Source organism: Phaenicophaeus curvirostris, chromosome 15, assembly GCF_032191515.1.
Source record: "Phaenicophaeus curvirostris isolate KB17595 chromosome 15, BPBGC_Pcur_1.0, whole genome shotgun sequence".
Taxonomy (NCBI): domain Eukaryota; kingdom Metazoa; phylum Chordata; class Aves; order Cuculiformes; family Cuculidae; genus Phaenicophaeus; species Phaenicophaeus curvirostris.
Window position 1 is genome coordinate 4386336 of NC_091406.1, and position 13158 is coordinate 4399493.

Sequence of the window (13158 nt, forward strand, 5' to 3'; positions counted from 1 at the left end):
TGCCATCACATGGAGAGCTTGTGAAGCCTCCTACTATCTTTACTCTGCTTTCTTCTGGGCTTTGGACCAGCTCTTAATGACATTAGTGAGTGACTGATGGCAGACCGATACTGCTACAGCAGGGATGAGAACACAAATTTGGCTGCAGACTTCGTGTGTGCAGAATCATGCCCAACAAATTAAATTAAATTAAGTTATATTGAAGCCGGTGACAACTTAGGGACCATTAAAATGCCAGTTAATTAAAGCTGGATTCAGCAAAGGTTGAGACAATCTGTCATCTGTTAATCTGTCAAAATCTGAAACTGCAATGCCCTGAACAGTTTAGGGGATATTTTAAGGTGATCAGACAACAGAATATGTTACCTTTTTTTTTTTCCTCATTAACTTGCCTTTGCAAAGCTGCTTGCCTTCCACAAAAGGTAAAAGAGCTTCAAAAGTTAGCGATTCTCTCAAGAAGACACAATGAGATTGGGTTCCACTAATAATGCCATCCATAAATCATTAGATTTGGGGATACAGTTATAGCTTCATACGATTAACAATGTCAAGAATAAAAACTTCATTGAAAGGGCTCACTTAGTTCTAAAATGATGTAGCAATTGAATTCCTCAAGTATCTGATCTTGATTTTACGTGTTGCTTTTACATTTACCTGGGACCAAATCGAGACACTCTCTCATTAAAAGCAACAGGCCAACTGAAGAAGAAATTGTTGTCTAGGGAGAGCAAAATCAGAGGAATCTGCCCCCATTTGTTTAAACAGCAATTACAAAACGAGTTAACTTCAAAAAGATATGGATTGCAGAACCAAAGGCCTTCTCTTTAACAGCCACATTAAGAACCAGTCGTGTGCATACGTATGTCTCATCTCACATCTTTTTTCAAAAAAAAACTAATTAAAAACATGGCATGGTGTCAAGCTTTTTGTGTAAGTCTGAATCTCATCTCCATAAACTAATAGAAGCTTTTCTGGTTCATCAACAAGCCAGTGACAGCACAGGCAATCCAGACCTTTTGAGGCAATGCCTGCTTCTGTCTTATGATAGAAAAGTGAGATGCTAATAACCTCTTGGGCCTTATTTCTCAATTTTAAAAGTAAAAAAGGCAAGCCATCAAGGCAGGAGGCAGATTGAAACAAATAAGGGGCTCTAATTTCAACCAAGAGTAATTATTTGCCTTGCAACCACCTAAATGTGCTCAACAAAATCATGCTTTTTGACCTCCAGAAATTTCTAAATGATACTTAAGAGAGCTGAGCAGTGTTTCGGTAATGTCATCAAGACTTAAATTTTAAATTATGTTTCTACTAGATTTGAATCCCTGAACTCAGCAGCTGGAGAGCATCCATCTCACTCTTCCTCTACTGGGATCTCCAAATTGCTCCCTTTTTCCCACTGGCAGTTTCCTTCGTTTTATATTTTGAACCAAGCACTTCAAGCACTGTGTGCCCGACTTTTAACAAGGCTTTTGGGCAGTGCTGATGAGGCAAACTTCAGTTTATACTGGAAGAAAAGTCAGCTTCAAGAAGGTCTCGTCACAGTACAGTAGCCAAAACCTTGCACCCAGACAACCAAGAAACCTCTGTGAATGAAGACCAGATCTATTAAACACTGAACCAATACAGCTCTGTGGGGCAGCAAACAGCCACAGAAAGAATTTGGAAAGTCATTGAAGCCCAGCAGGTAGTCACCGTGCCCTAATGGAAATACCAGTTTCACCAGTCACTGTTATTTGTGGTCCCTTTTCTCAGCTTTGCCACTCAATTTTGACAAAGAAAAGTCAAGAGGCGAAAGGCCAATTTTCTTCGAGGCATCCTTGGCATTCCCCAGCTGGAGACACAGCTTCAACCTCCTTTGTTTTTTCTTTTTTCCCCATCATAGAGGGATGACTTCTGCTTTGGGTTTTGGGTTTCATGTGAAGCACAAGGACTGTTACAGGGTTGCCCAGGAGTCAACTGGCACTTGGAGAGGGAACCAGGAGGAGCAGAAGATTTTCTCCTGGTACATGTCTGAGAGCTTGTATTACTTTTACCCCTAAGTTTATTAATTGAGTCATAGGATGTGATGTTAATCACTCCACATCCGTAACCAAGAAAAAAAGTCCCACAGTGTGTAATGTGGGTCTGAGCACCCACCAACACCAGCCAACACCAGTTTGGATCTTAGAGCCACGTCTGACCACCAGCGCTGAAGGAACATTGCAAAGAGAAGTTTCAGACGTACATTTTCAAGCCAATTCAAACCAAACTCTGCTAAGGAACTTCAGTTAGATACTAAGGTAGGCAAGCTCTCCTAAAAAAATAAGCGAGGCAAAAACATTTAGCCCTGTTTCCAAACTGCAGAGCTAGTGCACATGGAACGACATCGATGAAGCCTCACGTTGCGCAGCCATGGGGACCCTCTTCACATGCTGCTCTTGGAAGAGCTTCAGATGTTAATGGCTAGAGAGCACCACGAATGTTGGGCTCAGATCCTCTCCTTCAATAGAAATGTAACAGCTTTGATTTAAACAGCATTTTTGTCACGTACACAGGAATTAATTCTCATATTAGGATCTTTGAAACTTTGGGGCTAACAGCTAGCAGAGGCTCAAACTGTGAAGTGGGGTAAATGACAGCCCTAAAAGCTTAGCTTCTCAACTAGTTCCATTAAGGCTACAAGCCCTCAGTGCACAGGTTTTACCCCAAAGACCAGTTTAAAGGCTCCCTACTCCCTCCCCGCAGCTGTGGCTCAGCCCACTGCCCCTTCAGGCACCTCACACTAGAAAAGAGATCAACTCTGCAGATAAAAAAATACCCCTTCAAATCCTCCTGTTTCCTGTCCACAAGTTATTTTTAATGTATGTCATCAAATGAGAGGCTCAGATATGATGAAGCACAGAAAGAGACTAGAAAAGATTTGTATTACAGCACTTTTGATCCCAATCTATATGCAAAATATAGCACCAGTGCCTGTATTACAAAGTTCCACTGCTTGAGAATAAAATAATAATTTTTTTTTTCATACACTATTTTCAGGAAGGCTCCTGTACTGCAAATGGCTTTTGCTAGCCAGGCTGAGGCTCGTTTATTTGGCTGTGCTGACCCCCAGAGTCCAGCACCCTGTACAGCACAACATAAACCCAAGCCCATCAGGTTGCTAATTTGCTTTCCAGCCACCGCCACTAATTCAAAGAGGTTTTGCTGAAGTGGTTGCTCCAGCAGGCTGGGGATGATGATTGCACCCTGCCAGCGTGAGAGAAAACAGATTCAAATTGCTGAATGCAAGAGAAACTTCAGAATTAGCTAGATAAGAAAAAAAAATATGTAGGCTTTATAGTAAAAGCATGTACAGAAACTCATGAGGAAGCTGTGTGATTATATCAAATATCTGCAGCCATACACCTGGCAATACCCATATAATCACTAGATAAGCACCAGCTCTGATAGAAGGGAACCCTTTATTTCTGAGTCTTGATTTAGGAGGAAGCTGAAGCTATTTTCTGCTTTATATTGTAGGGTTTTAGTGCTTGGACCCTGTGCCTCTGTGGTATCACATACTCCTTAAAACCTCAACGCTATCAGAGACAAAACCACACGCTTTACTCCTCTGCAAAGTTATTACAACAATTAACACTTCTGGCTTTCTCCCTTTCCCGACAGGCGTTCTTGTAGTGCTTGATGCTTGAGCTGCTTTATTATTGGAGATACCCATCTCCACTTCATGCACAGATTAGTGCAGCATGAGACCTTCTACCCATATTTACATAAACTTCACTGCGGATTTAAGGTGCAATCATAAAAAATCAGCAGTGAACAGCAGATGGCATTCCAGAGTAAAAATTGATATTTCATAAACCACATTATTTACAAAAACTCAAGAGTCATTACCTAGCAATGCTCACATTTTGGGGAGCAGGAAGGGACGAAAGAGAAGATAATGCGTAAAAACAGTCTTCAAATCAGTCAAGGTGCTTAATGCAAAATAAAATTATGTGGGAAGATCTTGGCTCCATGAAAACTACTGTCTTAGCTTTAGTCCTTCACCAAGCCTTGATGCTGAGCCTTTACTGTATTTAGACGTCAATACCATGAACTTTTAACTCAAAACTTACAAAGAACTAAGCATTAAAATCAAGAACATGAAAAAATAAGCTACCATGCTCAGGGACTGATTCCTATCTGGTGCTCCCTATGTAACCAGACACACGCCTTGCAGACTATTTGCTGTGTGTTTCCTACATATCAATCTGGGAGAGCAGCACACCATCACAGGAACAGGTATCTTCAGCACAAGAAATATTTTCTGGAAATGCTTATTCATGGCATAGATTTGGTTCACAGCATTTCTACTGAGAAATACAGATACTCACAGATAAATATCCAAAGAAAAAAATCTGTCAGACTGGAAAATTTAAAATACTGTTGAGTCTATATATTGGGTGAGGGGAGAATATTGTCATTTCTTAGGATTAGAATCTTGCCTTGTGCCTTTTATCTAGAAACTAACTGAAGTGTCTTTCTCTTGCATATAGCTCTAAAAAGACCATACAGCTTCCCTTACCTAAATCCAAGTCTCCTCATGCATGAGAGTTTAAGGCTTGTTTTCTGTGCAAGTTTAATACATCTATATTCAGTTTTAACTTTTAAAAGCTCAAAGCCACTTTCAGCCTAGGAAAAAAAATATACTGAAGTTCGGCTTTAAGAAACTTTTTTCACAACCCAGATGAGAAATATCTTCCCTCTCCCGCCCTGCACAATTAGCAACCTTATAAATCTCTTATGATCTCTATATAGTCTCCTCTGAAGACAGGATCTTTGTTCTTAACTGTGCTTCCCAGCCTCCACCTTTTTCTGCACCAGCTTTTAGAGTGACACTTGTCTCTTTGGGCATTATTGTAGCTCGGGGTTCTGAGAACGAGGGCAACACCCCTGAACTCTCTTCTGTCACCAGCATTCTGGACACTTGGTTGGAACTATGATGTGCTCCCCAGCTGCTGGGCTGGTTGTCATTGACACCACGTGCAGTCAGGGGACAAAAGGAAGCACTAAAGGAAAAAAAATAAAAATGAAAGAAGAAAGAAAACCAAGTAATAATAAATAGCATCTTGAAAACGAACCAGAAGAGTGGTATCGCTTGATGTATCATTCAGGACCACACACTACTCAGAAACCCTGTATGAGTAAACACGCTGCTATACATCACTCATGCTGAGACAGCCCAGTGAGAGCCACTACAAAGAATTCCACCTGCAAGTGAGCTGGAACCCTCTGCTGCAGCACCTTTGCTGCAGCCAGTACCTTGGTGCACCTCATTGCAGCAAGATTACAGCACAGAGCCCTGCATTCCTTCATTCAGCACTAGAGGCTGCAATATTTTGCCACAAACAAGCGTGTTAAACATTGAAACTTGTTAAACATAAAATAGCTATTCAGGAAAACATCCAGCTCCAAGGACAGGTTGAGCCTAGAGAAAATCTGTGACGTTGTAGCCCCAACGCATGATCTTCTTGTAGATAAACACCCTCTACGCTTAAGGGAGAAATCCCAGCAATTTTTCTTCTTCCAGCATAAGTTACTAGGGGCGTAGGGAGAAGATACAACAGAAAAAAACATCAGACTTCACTATGATCTTGCACAAATATGACTACCAAGAGCAAAATTCCTGATACAGGACTCATTCGCAGCAGAAAGGGGTTACATCCATCCCTATCCAGCAGCAAGACACCCAGGCAACATACATAACCCAGCACTAAGAGCTTCCACCCCTTCTGTACACACCACTTCTCCTGCAGCCTCATCCTCACTTAACGTACCTTCTCTTCTGGCCTCCTCTTCATGGTTGATGCTGCTTTCCGTGACTTCTACTGCAGTAACTTTCACAGAAACTACTCTTCCGTCTTCAGCTGCTGGTACCAGTTTGTTGGGACTTACAGCAAGTATGGGGCATTTCTTACAAATGAAAAAAAAAAATTTAAAAAAAAAATTTAAAAAAAAAAAAGCAGAAAAAAAGTAAGAAGTGATTACAGTTCCCTCAGGCAGAGTGGCCAGGGAGAGAGCAGAAGGATCTAAGGCAGGCAACACCGGCAGCTTGAACCAATTGATCACAATTAAGGTTTAAGTCACCAAGCAGGTGTTCCTGTTTTAAGTAATTTGCTTCACCTGGTTCCCTTTGGGGGTTGTTTTTTTTTTAAGGTAGCTCCCTAACAAGTCAAATGCAGTCACTGCTTGTTCCCAAAACCCACCAGGATCAATTTTATCTATAGCTATTTTAACTGTTAAAATCAATGCTCCAAGACTTCACGTACACTGAATGACTCACTTCGTGGTGCAGATGTGATCTTTTCCCCATTGAATTTGTGTCAATCTGTATATTAATAAACACTGACTTCAAGCACATGACTTAAATCATACTTGTCCCATGGGACAAACTCACCTTTGGCTGAGATAACATTGTAGAAAGAGTATAATGCAAAGAAGTATGAGAAGGACACTAAAAAATAATATTAAATCTCTTACGCTTTCAAGAAGAACAGAATCTTTGGGACAGGCACTGCACATCCTTTAAAAGGCTCCTTCAGATGTTTTACTGATTGAAAAATGAGACTGTAAGATTTTAAGACCTGTAATTTACTGAGCAATATGCTTAGCAGAGGTTATGGAGATATGCAGTGAAAGAAAGAGGAGGAGAATGCTCATGATAATATAGTTAGTAAACCAGGGCCAAATCAAACGCACTGAGCTTCAGCAGCTGTGCCAATTAAATCTCATTCAATTTGCTGAACAAGAACGTTAACATTAATCACTTTGGCAAATTTCTTAGAATATTTCATGTCACTAAGCAGTTTAGTGATTTTGTGCTTGTTTATAGCGCAGAATAACATTATATGAAGCAATATCATCAGTCACTCAGTAACTGCGGGATGCTCTAGGAATCCCTGTGTGGTTCATGGCAATGTTTCTGCCATGGCCTGGAGCCTCCTACAGGGCACTTGATTACAAGAGCATCCAAGAGATTATTTTCTTTAATTGCTATTATTCTTTGCCATCACACAGCACCATCAGCACACGCAAAGATTAAGGTGCCAGCCAGGGGAGATGCAATTTTGCCTTCTGAAGGCACCACATCATTCCCTGTCCCATCTTCAGGCCACATCATCACGGCTTGGAAAAAAGATCCTCTGCAAATTTCCACTACAATTCAGGGCACAGGGATGGAGCGAATTCCTCTTTGGGAAAGTCAAGTGGATTGATTAGATTGTTCCTCACTGTCACAACCTGACAAAATCAAAACACACCCAGAACAGTTTCATTAGTCCAGTTTTTATTCAAATCAAAGGAGGGGAAACTACAACATGATTTTCTTTTATAATATAAATATGCCAGTGAAGAATGTTTCTCGAGTCGTTCATCACAGTGGACGAGACAGCTGTGAAGATAATTACTTTTGCAAAGTCCTTGGTCCTTCACATTCATGCAAAAAGTCTTGAATTAAAACAATAAGCCTAAACAGTCAACCAATTCAGTATGGTGTGCTGCCAGCTATTGACCCAACAAAGTCTGTTTTACAAAAACAAAGAATTTCACACCCAGGTAAATTATTTCACAATCATCCATTAATCTTAAGGGTTTTTTATACATAAAATATACAAACTTAAGTTCTCAATATTTATTTATTGTCACTGCAAAGGAAAATAATTTATAACGCCATAAACAAAGATAAGGGCAGAGGAAAAATGTTAATTAGCTCCTGGTCCAGGCTATAATGTCTAACACACTCCCAAACGCTGTAGCTTTGAGCAACAAATTATGCTCATATGAATGTGATTTGTGGGCACGACGTTAACCCAAGGGGGCAACTGCTTTGATACTACATTTTATTAGTAACAAATCCCAAAGGTTAAAAAACGAGCTGCATTTCTCTGTTGAACCATCATGTTAGCTTGATGAATAGGCTGGATATTAAGGATCTTGGTCTCCAAACACCACAAATGAGAGAACAGGTTTTAAGCTTCATGATGGTGTCATGCAAATGCTGCCAAGATCTATGGTAATTACAGTGCTGTACACATCTGTACAAAAAATAGTATTTGGATAAACTGAATGAACTGAAATTGGTTTTAATCACCACCAATTTATTTATTAGGCACAAATCAAAAAGATGGACTTGTTTCAAACTTGTTTAAACAACAGATTGCTTGAGACAGACCTATCCTGCTTTACGTACGCTCTCCTGTTCTGCAAACCCAGCAGCACGAGCACCCGCAGGCGATGCTGTTGGGGTTTGGGGTGTGCATCCCCAGGGATGCTTTCTCCACAAAAGCAAAGTCACCTGTGGAAAACCCACAGCAGGTCAGCAAACAGTGACCCCAAAAAGCGCAAACAACAGAAGAGAGCCGAGGAAAGCCTTCGTATTCACCAAAGATCACTGCGAGGAAGTAGCCTGAGTTAAGTTTGTAAAGCTTTTATAAAACCTCTGGCAATAATTTCACTGGGTTTGGCAACCTGGGGGGTTTGCACACAGGCTGTTGTGTGCATGGAACCCTCTGCACTCACACAGGAGATGAGAAATGAAATGGCTGAGAGACAGCTTGGCCACCAAGCTGACCTGGCAGCAAACACATGGCACAAGAAAATCACATCGAAGTATTTTAAATTGTAAAATAACTAATTATTTAAGAGTGTTCTGATGACTGAGGTAATGGATTTTAATTCATCTCATAAGATTGAGCCCAATGCTTCCATCCTAGTATGTTAGAATCAACATGAGAGCTATCCCAGATCTCAGTTACAACATTTAATTTCTTGCGCAGAAAACACACAGATTTACACCTATATCATGGCCAGCAAAAACTGCACTGGAGTGTAAGAATTAGATCTAGAATTTAACAGAAGTGTCATTGGCCACCATAGAAAGCAATCCAAAAACATTATTTAAAATTGTCTTATAAAAATATTTACAGTAAAATTTGTTAGCACTAATGCAATGTTTTCAGTCCTAGAATAAGGCAGTCTTTAAAGGATCTGGCTCAGGTGCTCAGAGTTAACAATACAAACGTGAAACCACACACCAAAGACAGACAAATCCAAAAAGCATTTCAAGGCGGGGGGATACAGCTGGTTCATCATGTGTTATCGTTGTTCATATTGCATAGCTGGAAAACGAGGTCACTTAACTTGCATAACACTGCAACATTTGAGAAGGAAAGAAAGAAACGTGTCGTTTGCCATCGAGAAAAACTGGCTGCAGCCAGGGATGCCATCACTGCCCCCGGCAAGGGCTGCGAATCCTAGCCCTGTCCAGCAAGGGTCTGAGGCAGCAGTGGGCAGAAATGCCATTTTACCATAGCAGAAAACCACTAAAATCAATTTTCCTTACAATCAAGGAAGGTTTATAAAGAGGGCTATAGCAGGGGAAAAATTATCCAGCTTTCAGGCATACCCACCTTTCATAACATCTGATAAATGCAGCAAACTTCAAACTTGCATCTTTCTAGCCCTGCCTACTTGTTTGCATCTCTACCCCACATAAACTCTTAGTCTCTGGGTAGTATTTGCTTTTGCTCCAGTGATGCTACAAGTGCGAGGTTAGCTGGTAACTGTCCCAGCTCTTGAGCTGCAGTTGGGCCACACAGTAGCTGTTTAGCTTTAGGTTCCCTACATCTACACCAGACCCAATGAAGTCCACGCGTGTCCCAGTGCTTCTCCACCCCTGTCCAGTCACCTCAGGCTATCAAGAGATGCTGAGTGACCAAAAGCATCGCCTGTCCCACTCCATCCTCTATTCCACAGGCTGCATTAAAGAGAAACACCTTTTGGTGTTAGCTTTTAGGGCAGTGAATTAAGAGTCAGTCCAAGCCAAGGCATCATCTTGCTTATGTCATTGTAAAGATGCATCGCGGGACTCTGATCCAAAGGCAGCTGCAGTCAGGGTCACATTCCTACCAGCCTCAATAGCTTTTACAGGAAGCAATATCTCATAAAAGAGCAGCATATTGTACTACTATTTTGGCATGTTTCACTGCAGATTGTGGAACCCAAAGGAAAAGGTTTAAAGGATATTATTTAAAAGGCTAATTTATTATTATTGTTGTTATTATTTTTGAGACCTCTAAGCTGAAATACAATGGAGGACAGACATCAAGAATAACACTGCCATTTTTCTGACAGTTTGCTTTTGTTTGTAAAAACCAAGAACATCTAAAGAAGAGTGGGTGCTACCTCACGTTCCCTGTGAAGGTCAGCCCCCTCTCTGGAAGGTGACACAGCAAAGGGAGGTGCCGTTTCTCCCAGAGTGAGAAGACATCCCTGTTACAAGGAACATGTCAATTCCAACATGAAAAATCTACTGATTTACAGAAGTAACCCACTCCTCTACGAAAGCTGCACAAGGTGATGTAGCCTTAGATCCCTCTGAAATAAGTTTTAATCACTTTTCTACTATAGAAGGTCACATGGAGCCTTTTTGATAGCAGAGCCATGGAGAAAGAAACCAGCAGAACAAGTGGTTAAGAGCTGGGGCTTGGCAGTAGCATGGGCAGAAAGGGTCCTGCAGGCCAGCTGGTCACTACAAAAAACCTCAGCTGATCTACAGGGGGAAAACAAAAAAAACCCCACCAACCAAAATAAAAACAAAAAAAAAAGAAGAGAAAATATTTTTCTTCATTTGTTCGCTTTAGCTGGAGAGTCTACTGGGAGATCACCCCTGTATGCAGACATGTGCCAGAGCTCAAGGAGACACAAAAAAATATTTTAAATTCAAACACTTTCTTAAAGAAAAAACTTTACAAAGGTGGGATGTAAGCAGGACAACTACATTACAGCTGGATCGAGATTTGTCTGTTTTGAATAGACTTATGAATTCTTCCTACTAATAAAGGAACATCTTCAGTCCAGGCAAGACTGAAATAGTAATTACAGTGACAGTGCTTAGTTCATCTCCATATGTTGGAATCATTAAAACACTGCTTTACTCATTAATCACTGCTTGGTGACAGAGTTCTCACTGTATGTAATTTCTCCACATTAATGGCACTGTAAGGTATTTCTTTTAACATCTAAATACTCTATTTATGAAATGGCATTGAGATGCTGGACAGAGCTAGAGCTGGGGCTTTCAGCACAGCTGAAATGCATGGGTTGGGAATACTTTCTATCCACACAACATTTGTTTCACAGGAGCAATAAACCCCGTCAGAGCAGCACATGGTTTGTGGGGTTGCAGAGATTTGTGTGGTTCAGGTGCTGAGATTTCAGCCCCAGGGAAGGCACTGCCCAGCAGGTCCCATCCCACACAGCAAACAGCATTCATGGCAAGTAGAAAAATCACAGGGAATTTATTTCCACCATACGACAAACATGTCAGGGATACATACAGTAGTCCAGTGGCATATACAAACGTACGACTGAGACAGCGTCACACTCAAGCCAGAGCACCCTGTTCCAGTCCATTTCTGCTGACTGCTTTTCTTGTTTGGTACTCACTGCCAGTAGGGAATGAAGTCCACCCTCCAGGCACAGTGAGTAAATAGTTCAACCGATGATGTGCACAGAGCACCAGTAGTGAAGAAATCCAGAAGTGTTTGTTTTACTCGCATGCCCAAATGTAGCCTTTTAGTTTCACACAAGACATTCAGTGCCTGCAGTTCAGGCACAGTCTCAGGACACTGGCCATTGAGAACAGTTGATTGCACCACAGATAACAAGCAACACCTCATGTCCAGCATGGAACGTGTCCCCAGAGGGATTTTCGCTTTGCTACGCAATCCACCACGGAGCAGATGATGTTTGTAACGTATCACTTGTCATGCTAAGACATTAACAGCAATGAGATGGGTCAAATCAGAGGTCAGTCATCTTCCCAACACCACCTAGCGGGATTCACTTCACTTCTGTTCCTCACATTGGCTTGATTGTGTGTCACAAGGGTTTGTGAATCACAGCCACACCTGTTGTAAGAATGGACAAACAGGCACAGCTATCGTAGGAGCAGCTCCTGGGTTGCAATGTGGCTTAAGTCCACTCTGCAAAGCCAAAAAGCAGCAACAGACTGGCAGAGAGAGGTGTCTACTACTTCTACGTAAGGTTCCTCTACCGAAAGCAACATAAGACATATAGAAATATAAGATTAAAGCTTCTGGAGGCACAGCCCTTGAGTTTATGAATGACCCCAGCTGTTGCGAGCTCTCCCACTGACTACTTACCTGCGTAACTTCTCCCCGTGCTCATGCTGGTTGGTAATAATGTCCATTTGTCCGTGATGGGGTTGTAGTATTCCACTGAGGCCAAATTGCAGGAACCATCATCTCCTCCCACCACATAGAGGAGACCATTCACCGCGCACACACCTCAAAGCAGAGCACAGATGGTTAGACGTGGGCTAACTCATCCACCACGACACATTGTCTGCCATATTCCAATTCACTCCCAAGCAGATACCTCATCTTTCATTTTTATCGCTTTCATACAATACTGATGACTTCCAGCACTAGCACACTAGTTACACTAAAAACCACAGATAACTGCAAACAGACACCACAGAGAGACTTGTTGTGGTTACCTGCATTTCTTCTACACATATTCATGTCTGCTACTTGCTTCCAGGTGTTTGTTCCTGGATCATAGACTTCCACGCTCTTCCTTACTAAGGGACCATCATGCCCCCCAGTAGCGTACAGCAGCCCGCTGAGAACACCAACACCTGCCGAACAGAGCCCAGCATTAGCCAAGTGTATAGGGGAAAGGGTCCCTACATCTCCTACTGGCTATTTTCTTGGCCTCTCCAAGGCATTTCAAAAACATGGGCCACATATGCCCCAAGATCACCTGGCACATGGTCAGCTCTCCACCCAGCCGCCTCATGGCACTACAGAACACCTGGGCGGTAACACCTGGCAGATGTCCTGTCTTTGAGGGCAGTGCCACTTCTCAGGTAGATCTTAGTCTATCTGATATCAATAATCTAGTTCCATGACATTTGTCTGCCTTTATTCAGTCCTTTTGCACTGACCTGTTCTCTGTTCCCTTTGACTCCATGACCACTGTTTCCCACCCCACCCTGTTTCTATCTGCCCGATCTTTTCTGTCATGGGGCCCTTTGTTTTTTTACCCCAATTACTAATTCCAGGAGCTTTATGTTTTCTTTTCCTGCTGCTTTTGTACCATGTGGCTTCACCCCTT

General features: G+C 41.9%; 2 protein-coding genes across 2 annotated transcripts in view; one reads left to right on the forward strand and one right to left on the reverse strand.

Moving 5' to 3' along the window:
• The window catches only part of HNRNPAB (heterogeneous nuclear ribonucleoprotein A/B), a 302005-nt gene that overhangs the window by 18927 nt on the left and 269920 nt on the right, over positions 1 to 13158 (forward strand). The gene's annotated exons all lie outside the window — the stretch shown is intronic.
• Positions 10945 to 13158, reverse strand: part of KLHL3 (kelch like family member 3) — a 45051-nt gene continuing 42837 nt past the window's right edge. Inside the window, exons 13-15 of the mRNA XM_069869334.1 lie at positions 12539 to 12679; positions 12183 to 12326; positions 10945 to 11927 (exon numbers count right to left, since the gene is read on the reverse strand). Of these exons, the coding sequence (XP_069725435.1) occupies positions 11899 to 11927; positions 12183 to 12326; positions 12539 to 12679 (314 nt within the window). The 3' untranslated portion in view covers positions 10945 to 11898. The remainder of the gene's footprint in view (positions 11928 to 12182; positions 12327 to 12538; positions 12680 to 13158) is intronic.